Source organism: Dipodomys spectabilis, unplaced genomic scaffold (assembly GCF_019054845.1).
Source record: "Dipodomys spectabilis isolate Male_0828 unplaced genomic scaffold, ASM1905484v1 ptg000004l, whole genome shotgun sequence".
Taxonomy (NCBI): Eukaryota; Metazoa; Chordata; class Mammalia; order Rodentia; family Heteromyidae; genus Dipodomys; species Dipodomys spectabilis.
Window position 1 is genome coordinate 473656 of NW_024870681.1, and position 12572 is coordinate 486227.

At 47.3% G+C, this 12572-nt stretch overlaps 1 protein-coding gene across 6 annotated transcripts in view; it reads right to left on the reverse strand.

Moving 5' to 3' along the window:
- Abr (ABR activator of RhoGEF and GTPase) overlaps nucleotides 1-12572 on the reverse strand; it is a 207944-nt gene that overhangs the window by 53850 nt on the left and 141522 nt on the right. For all 6 annotated transcript variants that reach the window (XM_042691544.1, XM_042691552.1, XM_042691568.1 and 3 more), the window contains 2 exons: nucleotides 4807-4914; nucleotides 1653-1713 (listed from right to left, as the gene is read on the reverse strand). In XM_042691544.1, coding sequence (XP_042547478.1) covers nucleotides 1653-1713; nucleotides 4807-4914 — 169 coding nt within the window. The remainder of the gene's footprint in view (nucleotides 1-1652; nucleotides 1714-4806; nucleotides 4915-12572) is intronic.

The following is a 12572-nucleotide window of genomic DNA, read 5'->3' on the forward strand; positions in this document are numbered from 1 at the left end:
CCAAGAAAGCTCATTCATCTCTCTTCTAGAAAACTGCCACCACCCTCAATTCATCCTGTAACAAGGAGTGCCAGGTTACCACGGAAATAAGCAAGCACAGTGAGGGCGAAGGGTATAAACAAAATGCCTGGGAGGAGGGAAGTGGAAGGTCCTCAAGTCAGCCACCTGCTGCTCCGACCTACAAGAGCCCCCAGTAGCTGGCCTGGAGGCAACATGTGCCCTCCGTGCCTGCCAACGGCAGCCCAGGTCATCCTTGATGGCACTTCTTGCCTTGGACAGCAGTGCCCACTGGCTTCTGCGTAGGTCAGCTTAAACATCAGCCAGGCTGATGGCCCATGCCTATCTCCAGAACCCTTGGCCCCCTCTGAGAAAGCTACACGGACGATACTCTGGGTCTTTCCCGCTGAAGGGTGTGTGTGTGTGTGCATGTGTGTGTGTGTGCGCACGCGGGCATGTGTGTGTGTGTGTGTGTGTGTCCTTCACAAAGCAGCAGCCTGCCACACCCCCCTCTTTCAAGCCAGCCCTCCATGCTAAGTGTGGAAACCTGGTCCCAAGGGTCGCTAGAGGCTAGAAGCAAACCTCTAGGGAACAAGCCAGTTCCTTTTGCCCTCCTGGCATAGTCCTGAGAGGAGGCAGCATGTGCAGTGAGCACACAATACCCGGGCTGTTCAACCTCCTTTCTCCCAAACAAAGAAACTCCCAAGTTCTCTCTCTAGCCTTGGCTGGCATGCTCTCTGCCTGACCCCTGCTGCCCTCCTCCTTGCCATTAGGGCTACTCTGCTTGTAGGCACAGCCTGTCACTTTCTCTCTTTCACCTCTCCAGGAAGTTGCTCAAAATCCTGTCATGCACACGTTAAGCCACCAGTTTCCCCACAGATATGTGTGTGTGTGTGTGTGTGTGTGTGTGTGTGTGATAAAGACAGAGGGGGGGGAACACCTCTAGCCCTGCTGTTCCCTTTCTAAGTCACCCTATCCTAAGTGCCCCCACACTTCAATTACAGTTGACCCCCCGGCTCCAAGAGGAATGCATGCAGGTCCAGCCACTTGCCCAGCCTCCCTTCCCTGCTGCACCTCCCCACCCAAATCCTGCTGGCTATATTAAAGACGGCTCCAGCCAACCCCCAGGTGGCTTTAAGACACACCGCCTCCCATGGAGGGGCGCTTGGGTTACCATAGGTGCAGTTACAGCAGAAGCGAATGATGAAGAGGATTTCCATGGCAGCCTCTGTGCCTGCAGCTGGGGCGTGCAGCCATCGCTCCAAGCTCCCGGCTCCTGGCTCCCCTCAGTAGCCTGGCCACTCAGCCACCTTGCCGCTGCTGCACAGCCGCTGCTGCACAGAATCCAGCAGCCGCTTCCTTCCTTGCAAGTGCTCCTCCAGCAAGGGGGAGGGCAGGAGGCGCGTGGAAAAGTGGGAGGAGGGAGGGAAGGAGGAGGGATGGAGCGCCTGCTGGCATCCTAAGGAGGAGCACGTTTGTAGCTGGCCCGCTGCCTAGAGAGGAGAGGCTGGATTCCTCATGTGCATGAGCACACTGATGCGCGCTTGCGCGTGCACACACACGCAAACAGGGAGGGCAATGCGTTCACACAATCTGTAGCTCACAAAACCAGACAAAGGAAGGTGACTGTAAACCAGCCCGCTCCCCCCAAGTACCTTCCATGGTGACTGATGTGTGGCTGTCCTTGGAGTCCTTGGGCCCTTTCACTTTGAGTTCCTGCCAGAGGGAGGAGAGGAATCACTACCTGGAGTGTGCCCCTCCCCCCCACCCCTCCCTCAATGGTGAGCACGGCAGAAGAAGGGGTCTGAAAGCCAGGAGTGCAAATACAAGGAGACAAAGGAGACCTGTGGGCACAGGCCACCTCTGCTTTATCATCTGGATCCCTGGAGACTCCAGAGTCCAGTTGTGAGAGTGGGGGCCACAGGAGGACGCTGGGTACCAGAGTTACGACTGGTGGTAGAAGCACGGTGATAAAAGGAACTTCTTACACCCGCCTGCTGATGCCCCTCACAAATAACTAAGGGCCTCCCTAAACATGGCCAATAGCAGGACCCCACTACATGTGTCCTCAGCAGCCACTTCTCAGGAATGTATACACCTAAGCCAGGGAAGTCAGGGTTTGCACCTACAGGCACCAGGTGTGGGAGCAGTAGCAGCCCTGAGCCAGTGGAGGGCTGCACACCTGCACAGAGAAGCAAGGAGGAGGCAGACCTGGGGCAGGGATGCTGAGCTCCACAGGTCAGTCCAAACCACATGTCTTTATTCAGGAGGGACTCAGCCTGCTTCCAGCCCACCTGACACTCTTCACCACCCCTTCTGAAGCTATGCTAAGTACCCTGAAGTGAGTGCTGGAAACAGTCTCCAGGGACAGTGTAACCTATTTTCTTTAGAAGAAGATGTCCAGCTTTTGGTAACAGGAAAGTGCAGCCAACAATTAGAGCTGAAATGCAATCCTTCTTGGCAGGCTGAGTATACAGAGCCTGAAAGAAAAGTGTCCAGGAAAGGCAGGGGGCAAGGTGAGGCCAAGGTCAGACACCCAGGTGATATCTGCTCTGCCTAGGGGATGGAAATGCCCAGACAGCAGGAAAGACCTCATTTCCTACTCTGTCTCCAGCTGTTTCTAGACAGAGTAAACCTCCAGAGACAGAGCTTGTGTGTGAGACAGTGTGTGTGTGTGTGTGTGTGTGTGTGTGTGTGTGTGTATGGTGATGTAGGTGTGTGTATGGGGGTGTGTGTGGAACTCAGCTTCTCTAGGCTATGTCTCTCACTGAATTCCTACCTTTAGGGAATTTTGCTCCACGCCCCCTCCAGTGCAGCCTAGAGGTATGAAATCACTCCTGCTGTAGAGGAAAAGGGCCTAATTGCAGTAATTAAATGGCAGCGCCAGCAGGAAGCAACGGCAGCACGAATGGCATCATCGTCATAGAGTGAGTCAGGATGAACAGCCACCTGGCAGAGGGCCACAGCCTGGCTCTGCACTCTGGGGTGGGTAGACTCTAAGGGGCTCCTGCCACTGCATACAGAATGGCCAATCAATGAAGACTATGTAGGGATCTTATACTCTGGACACTCCCTAGGCTATGTTGATTCCAGGCACTTGAACAGAGCCCTATGAACAGATTAGGGAATTCCAGTTTGTTCCTAGGGCAAGCTGGGAACCATGAGGGGAAGCATCATTTCTCCAGTCTCATGAATCCATAGAGAGGGACTTCCCTAGCCCTTTCCCCATCCTCTCAGGCAGGGGATGATTCATCTGATCCATGGGTTGAGGGGAGGAAACTGAACTCAGACCTGTTCTCTGTATCCTTAGTTACAAAGGCAGGCTCTGCCACCATGGTTAGGAGGGACCTGTGGCTTCCTGTTTCAGCCAGGGAGTCAATAGATATATTTACTTCCAATGATGAAGTGTTAGCAAGTCCCATGTGGCTACAGACCCAAACTTACATGTTCCAATTTGGCTTTTTCTAATAATCAAGCTGACATGTTCACTTCTATCTGTCCTACTCCTATATGTTCTCTTGGTTGTTTCCAAATTCAGACAGAACCCTAGCAGGTTCAGGAAAGCTATTCTGAGATTCAGTAACTATTCTAGCATCAGAGCTAAGGAAAGAAAAGAGCCAGGGGGAACCTTTAAGGCAGGACTTCTAAAACTGTAGAAATGCTCCCTCACCACAACAAACAAACAAACAAACAAAAGCAACAACAAAAATCCCCAGAGGTTCTTTTGCCTTGGGTTTGGGCTTAGAGCTAGGTATTTCCTGTAAAGTTGATGGCTTAGGGATATTTCTGGGGCCTTTTTGGATAAATGACGAGTTGGGCTGTGCTCCTGAAGCATCCTATAGCAGCAGCCCCTCCTTGCTACTCTAGATAGAAGTGCCAATGGCAAGGGGTACAGAGGAGCACGTGGGGAGGACTTAGCTATAATAGCAGGGACAGTCTAGGGCTGCTTCTCTCCTGAAGTAGTCCTGTTGTCTGTTTGTAAGCCTGCAATTTTAGGGTTGGCATGGATCTATTTTTTTTTTCTTTTGTCGGTTATAGGGCTTGAACTCTGGACCTGGGCATTGTCCCTGAGCTCTTCAGCACAAGACAAGCGCTCTACCACTTGAGCCACAGCAATACTTCCACTTTTCTGGTAGTTAATTGGAGATAAGAGTCTCAGTGACTTTTCTGCCTGGGCTGGCTTTGAACTGTGATCCTTAGATTGTGAGTAGCTAGGATAATAGGTATGAGCCACTGGCACCTGGCTTGCCACAATTTTAAAAGATCACCTAGTCCAGACTTTCCTGAATCCTCCTTCCTAATCTTCTATAAAAATCACTTAGTACCTTGTTAGAGTAAAGATTTCTACCTCCCTGCCAGCCCCTCCCAGCCTTCAAACCTAGCCCTCTGAATGAGAAGCTGCAGGGAAGGAAGTTAGACACCCACATTTTAAACAGGGTCACACTGATTCTCATCGAGCAAGTTTGAGATGGAACTTGTCTATCTGCAGGGACAAATCCCAGCAGACCACTCTACAGGGGAGGAAACAAAGGCCAAGAGAAAAGAGATAACTTGCTCAAGGTCACCACAGCATAGGAGAACACTGCCTGTTCCTCTTTCTAACCTGAAATGGAATTTAAAAAAATCAAACTGATCAATATTTTTATATTAAGAGGAAAAATGTCAAGTGCAAGAAAGCAAATGTCAGGCCAAAAGTTACCCACAAGGGGAACAGCCTCCCTGATAGGCAAGCAAAGGAGAAGACTTATTCACAGGCTGGAAGGCTCCAAGCTACTCCCAGGGCCCCAGGGACTGAGAGGAGCGGCCTACCTCTGAGATCTTCTGGAACTGGTTGTTGGATTGGCTGCATTTCTCAGCTGTCTCCAGAGCAACTTTATAGTTATCCACAAATGCTTTGTACACACCAAGCTGGCTGGCCTGCAGGGGGGAGACAGAAAATGGAGAAAAGAGGGTAGGAATGGGATGGGGAGAGGATTAATGAATGGATGAAAGCTTATCTAGAGCTCCTGGAGCTCCCTTAGTGCTCAGAACTTCTAACTTAGCCCCAAAGGGCTTACTGGAAATGAGGGGAAAGGCAGGGATGAACATATTACAGTATCCCTTTGAACTTGACAGTTTCCATGGAAACTGGCTTAGCCAATAAGGTTAAGAGGCGGTAGTGAAGAGGTGGAGAGCAAGATAGGGCCTTTATTGGAACACTAGAAATTGAACTCATCAAAATAAAGTCTCCTAGGGTTTGAGGCCTTTTAATGCCTTATACCTGTTTCACATCTTGCTATTGGCTGGAGCAGAGGAAGACAGGAGTGGTGGGCACATGTTGCCTACTTGGTTACCTATTCCTGGTGCTAGGGCCCAGCATTTAAAGGGAATCAAGTTTCTGCCCCCATCTCCTCAGTCTCCAATGAGTCAGAACCCCATCTCACTATACACTTGCATGCCACCCAGAACTGGACACAGAGCTTTTCCTGACTTGCCACCATAAAAAGCCTTGCCTCCTCTGGGTGGCAGGGCAGATCCCAGTATTCCTTTCTGTAAATGGTAAAACTGAGGCCATTTGTTCAATCTCTCAAATATTTATGGCAAGCCTTCTCTAAGCTGTGTACACATATTTCCTCCTAAGAGAACAAAGGGTAGCAATTCAAATTAAAGCCACAATGAAAAATTATTCCATTCCTGCAGGAAGGGTTGAAATTTAAAAGTTTATTGATATCAAGATTGACAAAAATGGGGGAATGTGAAGAAATACAAACTCCTATGGAAGGCTTATAGATTTAAGTTAGTATAACTATTTGGAGAATAACTTCTCAGTAACTAGTAAAGCTGACAGTAGGCATAGTCTTAGCCTACTGTTTAACAAATATCTTCCTTCCTTCCTTCCTTCCTTCTTGCATCCCTCCTTCCTTCCTTTTCTCATAGTATTGAATTTTTTCTTGGTCCTGAGGCTGGGTAGCATCTCTGAGTTTTTTCACTCAAGGCTGGTTCTCTACCATTAGAGCTAAAGCTCCACTTCTGGCTTTTGGGTGACTAATTGAAGATAAAAATCTCACAGACTTTCTTGCCTGGGTTTGCTTTAAACTGTAACCCTCAGATGTCAGCATTCCGAGTATTTAGGGATTACAGGCATGAGCCACCAGTGCCTGGCTCTATAGTACTGGATTATGAAGTCAGGATTGTGTTTGCTAGGCAGACATGACACTCTATACCATAAGAGCCATACCTTCAGCCTACATGTGGCTATTGGACACCTACCATTAAGTAGAGTAACCTGAAGTGTGTTGTATATCTAAAATCATGTTGTAAAGTATGCAATATGGGATATAAATTATATCACTATGGATTACATATTGAAATGATACAATTCAGATCTGCTGAAATAAATAAAATATATTTTAAAAATCAATTTCCTCTGTTTATCTCTTATTTGTTTTTGTTCTTGTTCTTTCGTGACAGTCCTGGGGCCTGAACTCAGGGCTTGGGCACTCTCCCTGAGCTTTTGTGCTCAAAGCTAGAGCTCTACCATTTGAGCCCCAGCTCCCACTTCAGCTTTTTGTTTGGTGGTTAATTGGAGATAAGAGTCTCATGGACTTTCCTATGAATAGCTTTGAAGGGTGATCCCAAGATGTCAGCCTCTTGGGGAGCTAGTTTTACAGGTATGAGCCACTGGTACACAGTTGTTCATTTTGGTTTGCTTTGGGTGTCTCATTATGTTGGCCTTGAGTTAACAGACTCAAGTAATCATCCTGCTTCAGCCTTCCAAGGAGCTGGGCCTGTAAGTATCTGCCACCATGCCCAGTTTATTCTATTTTATATGATTTTATTTTTGTGGTGGAGATCAAAACCAGGGTGACAGGCATGCTAAGCAAGTACTCTTATCTCTGAGCTAAATCCAGTCCTATTTTCACTTAAAACAATGTTGCTACTGCTAGGTGCTAGTGGCTCAAAGAGATCTAAGAACTGGTGTTCAGAACTAGTCCAGGAGGACAAATTTGAAAGACTGTTATCTCCAAACTGAAAGCAGAGGCATGACTCAAGTGGTAGAGCATGAGCTGTGAGTGAAAAGTTGAGAGAAAAAGTGCAAGGCCCTTGGGGCTGGGAATGTGGCTGAGAGGTAGAGTGTTTGCCTAGCATGCATGAAACCCTGGGTTCAATTCCTTAGTACCACATAAACAGAAAAAGCCAGAAGTGGCACTATGGCTCAAGTGGTAGAATACTAGCCTTGAGCAAAAAGAAGCTTAGAGACAGTGCCCAGGCCAAGGGGGAAAAAAAAGTACAAAGTCCTGAGTTCAAGCCCAAGTATCAGAAAAAAAAGAAGAAAGTGGCTACAAATACTCTCTCTCTCTCTCTCCCCATATATATATATATAGCTAGGAAACTTGAAGAAGTAGGTAAAAATGGGATAGATGAAATCCAGAGGGAGAATGATAGAAGGGATAATACTGATCAAGATGAACTGTACAGGGCTGAGAATGTGGCTTAGTGGTAGAGTGCTTGCCTAGCATGCATGACACCCTGGGTTCAATTCCTCAGTACCATATAAACAGAAAAAGCCAGAAGTGGTACTGTGGCCCAAGTGGTAGAGCACTAGCCTTCAACACAGAGAGGCTTAGGGTCAGTGCCCAGTCCATGAGTATAAGCCACAGGACTGAAAAAAAAAAAAAAGATGCACTGTACATATAAAGGGTCACTATTTAAAAACACTTTGTACAGAAGATAATAATTTAGGGCTGGGAAGGTGGCTCAGTGGTAGAGTGCTTGCCTTGCAGGCATGAGGCCCTAGGTTCGATTCCTCAGCACCACATAAGCAGAAAAAAAAAAAAGCCAGAAGTGGCTGTGGCTCAAGTGGTAGAGCGTTAGCCTTGAGCTGAAGAGCTGAGGGACAGCGCCCAGGCCCAGAGTTCAGGCCCCACGACCAGACCCAAAAAACAAAAAAACCAAAAAAAAGATAATAATTTAAAAATGTGTTGTTGAATGGCAACAATACATTTGTACAACTATTTAAAGATAATAAAAATAAAAATATATTTAAATGTGACTCATAAGGTTAAGGTATAGCTCAATGGTAAGAGTGCTAGCCTAGTACCACCAAAAAACAAAACAAAACAAAACAGTGATTAGTAGATCATTGAAAAATACCCAGGTATCAGTAGCTCAACCTGTAATACTAGCAACTCAGGAGGCTGAAATCTGAAGATTATGGTTCAAATCCAGCCTTGGTAGGAGGAATGCTTATCTCCAATTAACAACTAAAAACGGGGAAGTAGAGCTGTGACTCAAGTGGTAAAGCACTGGCCCTGATCAAAAAACAGAACTCAGGCCCTGAATTCAAGCCTCAGAACTCTCCCTCTCTGTCTCTCTGTCTCTCTGTCTCTCTGTCTCTCTCTCTCTCTCACACACACACACACACACACACACGTGTATATATGTAGGTCACAACTTCTATCAGAATGTGCTGCTCTTAAAAACCTTCATATAAACCAGGTGCCAGTGGCTCACGCCTATAATCCTAGCTACTCAGGAGGCTGAGATCTGAGGATTGCCATTCAAAGCCAACTTGGGCAGGAATGTCCATGAGACTCTTATCTCCAATTAACCACCAGTAAACCTGAAGTGGCACTGTGGCTCGAGTCCTTGCCTTGAGCTGAAGAACTGAGGGACAGTGCTCAGGACCAGAGTTCAAGCCTCATGACAAAAAAAAAAAAAAAGCAAAAACAAAAACAAAAAAACCCATTCATATACATGTGCCCAAGGAGATATTTATGGCTTCCCTCTTCTTAGTGGGAAAGCTGAAAATAAATGCTCACAATACAGGAATCTAGACACTCAAAGAAGCTAAGATGAATGAACTAATCCAGGCATGGTTGCATATGTCTGTAATTCCAGTTCGCAGGAGGCTGAGGCAGGAGAATTATGAGTTGCAGGCCAGCCAGCCTAGGATACATAGGAAGACCTTGTCTCAAACAAACCACCACTAGATTTATATGTCGTAACACCAACATGTGATAAATATATGCACATTTAAAAAGAACATAAAAAGATATAGACATTATACATATGTGTATATATACATATATACATGTGTGTGTGTATACACTGTAGTTGTACAAGGTTACACACCAAAGTCTCACCAGCAGGCTGGGAAGGTGGCTCAGTGGTAGAGCGCTTGCTTTGCAATGCATGAGGCCCTGGGTTCGATTCCCCAGCATCACATAAGCAAAAAGAAAAAAAAAAGCCGGAAGTGGTGCTGTGGCTCAAGAGGTAAAGTGCTAGCCTTGAGCTGAAGAGCTGAGGGACAGCACCCAGGCCCAGAGTTCAGGCCCCACAACAGGACCCAAAGTCTCACCAGCAGTTGCCTGAAGAGAAAATGCATAGATTACATCCATTTGTTTTGCCTGGTAGTGGAATATGTTAATAGAGCCCATGTCTGGCACACAAAAAGGCCTGAGCTTGATCTCCAGCACCGAGGGGAAAGAAGGGGATAAAAAAAAGTTGGGGAATTTATCTTCCTAGTTTAACATCTGTTAACTGTGCGTAACAATTGTCTGTTATATTTTTTTCCAATTAAGTAGCAAGGGGATTCAGCTGCTCCTAGGTTTCCTTAGGGGCTTCCACTTCCCACTAAAGTGTGGAAGAAGTAGCTACCCCTGAGCTCCACTACAGATCACTCTGCTCCCTGCAAAATCTTTGTGCTCTCGAGGGGCCATAGAGGCTGAGTGCAGTATCAACTGCGCCTCAAGCCTCCCAGAGTAGAAACTGAGACCTTCATGAAAACTAGCAGGGCTGGAGAAAGGACACTAGAGAGAAGAGAAGAACATAGATACAGGGGGAGAAGCCAAGGCTGGAGCAGTGCATGTCTGAGCCCTGAGGTTGGAGGGGGCAGGACTGGAGTCTAGGTACTTTCACAGAGGAGTAATGGTCATAGATGCCCCAAGCTGTAAGAGGTGTGCTCTACAGTTGCTTCTTAGAGCAGAGTACAAATGATTGGTTCCTCCATGCTCATGAGAAGAAAAAAGCCTGGTCCCAGGCTGGCATCAGCTAACTCTGCTAGCATTTTCCTGTGAATCAGGAACAGAAACCAGCTGTGTGCAGAGGTCAGAGGCCATCCTGAACACTGCCATCTGCACAGTCACCCAAGGCAGGAGGGCTTGAGGCCCCAGCCTGCCAGGGTCATTAACTTGGAAGCAGAGGTTGCCTGGAAACAGCAGCTCAGCACAGAAATGATCTCACAAAACAAACAGCAGAGATGCTAATTTCTTTCTGTCCATAATGAATAATCAAATATCCAGAGACTTCAGTTGAAAATAAACTTCCTCCAGATGCCTAGCATGCCCTGGATCAACCCTTGGCTCTGCCAAGCCTGCAGGCGCCAAGACTTGGACATCAGTTCATGATGCTGGGAGGGGGTGGCAAATTTGCAATCAGCTGAGACCCATACAGAGATTCCAGTGATAAAGATGAATTAAGAGACCCTGTCCACTGTCCTCTGGGCTATTTGCTCTCCTCTTAAGTATGCTCTCTTCTGCATCCCTGAGGGATGAGGACAGGCTACCCTCAAGCCAATCAGCTTGGCTCCTGGGACCGGGGAGGGTTGTCTGGGTGTTCACCATCCCTGCACTTGGGGAAGCAGCTTGGCCTGCTTCCAGGCAGGCCAAAAGTACAGTGTTCTGAGTGCCTCTTCTGAACAACCTCAACAACAGCAATAATAACTAACGGCAGTAATAATACTGCCAAACATTGAGCACTGATGAATTTCTAACCTTCCAGACGCTGTCCCAAGTACTTTCAAGTATTAACTCACTACTAACTATGATTACCCTCATTTACATGAGGCAGTTGAGTCACAGAAGGTGAGATAAGCTCTCACAGGACTGTCTATGGCAGAGCTGGGATTCAAACCCAGTTATGGCCAGCTTCAGAAGCCATGCTTGTCCCCACAACACTGTTGGTCTTAAAAAAGACAAACAAAAAAATTCCCAGAGCTCTCAAAACACAAGGTGTCTTCCTTGTCACCTGCATTCTCCTCAGATATAATGGTCAAGGTTATGGTTTATTCATTCATTCATGAATCGACAACTGGGCTGCTTTTGAGGGGTCTAAGTGAAAAATAGTCTGTCCTCCTGAAGCTTAGCTTATGGTTTTGGGGAGACAGGTGCTTGTAAGTAATTCATGAAGAATGAGCACAGGTGATAGGGAAGGGTTCTCTGAGGAGGTCATTTCTTTTTTCTGTTTGCTGCTCCTGGGGCTTGAACTCAGGGCATGGGCCCTGAACTTTTTTGCTCAAGGCTTGTGCTCTACTACTCGAACCAAAAACTTTTTGGTGGTTAATCAGCAGTAAAGAGCAATACAGACTTTCCTGCCCGGGCTGGCTTTGAACCGTGATCCTCAGATCTCTGCCTCCTGATTAGCTAGGATTATAGGTATGAATCACCAGCACCCAGCTTTAGGAGACCATTTCTTTTTTCTTTTCTTTCTTTCTTTTTTTGGTCAGTTGTGGAGCTTGAGCTCAGGGCCTAGGCACTGTCCCTGAGCTTTTTCACTAAATGCTACCGCTTTACCACTTTGAGCCAAAGTGCTACTTCTGGTTTTCTGGTGATTAACTAAAGAGTCTCACAGATGGGCTGGGAAGGTGGCTCAGTGGTAGAGTGCTTGCCTTGCATGCATGAGGCCCTGGTTTGATTCCTCAGCACCACATAAGCAGAAAAAGCCAGTAGTGGAGCTGTGGCTCAAGTGGTGAGCTCTAGCCTTGAGCTGAAGAGCTGAGGGACAGCGCCCAGGCCCAGAGTTCAGGCCCCACAACTGACCAAAAAAAAAAAAAAAAAGAGTCTCACAGACTTTCCTGCCCTGGCTGGCTTTCAACTATGATCCTCAGATCTCAGCATCCTGAGTAGCTAGGATTACAGATTTGAGCCACCAGCACCCAGCTATGAGGAGGCCATTTCTAAGTTGGGAACTGATCAAAGGGAGCCAGGTAGATGGGGAAGGCTATATTAGGCAGATGGAGCTACAATATGAATTTGTCAGAAAGTTCCTACAGTGTGAACTAAGAACAGAAAGTCCTGTGTAAGGAGGCACAGAGTAGGGGAAGGAGAAGCCAGAGGACTATATATAGTTTTGTGGTCATTTCTGGAAGCCTGGCCTTTTGCCAGTGGAAAGGAGAGCCCTGGCCAGAGAGAAGCAAGGTCTGGGCAGGATTTGGCTGATAGTCTCCTGCTGCCAGCTGAGGGGTATGGTGGGAAAGGAGCAAGCCTGTGTGAAAGACCTACTCATGAGGCCACAGCAAGCGTCCAGGAGGTTAATAAGGGGTAAAAAGGAAGGATGACAGAGGAAACATAGAAAAGTATGTAGCCGTGAGGGACATCAAATAGGGATACCTTATGGGAAGTGGGGATGAGGGACAAGAGAGAGGAGGGGGAGGGCATTGTGGGAAAGGAGAGGCACCTAGGATGAGACCCAGGCACCCACTGAAATAAGGACAAGAGGAAGAGCAGGAACTTTAGGCAGTGAGTCTGGTTTTAAACATGCTGAGCGTGAGGGCCTATGAGTTTCCAAGCAAGCATCTTCTGCAGGGTGAGCTACAC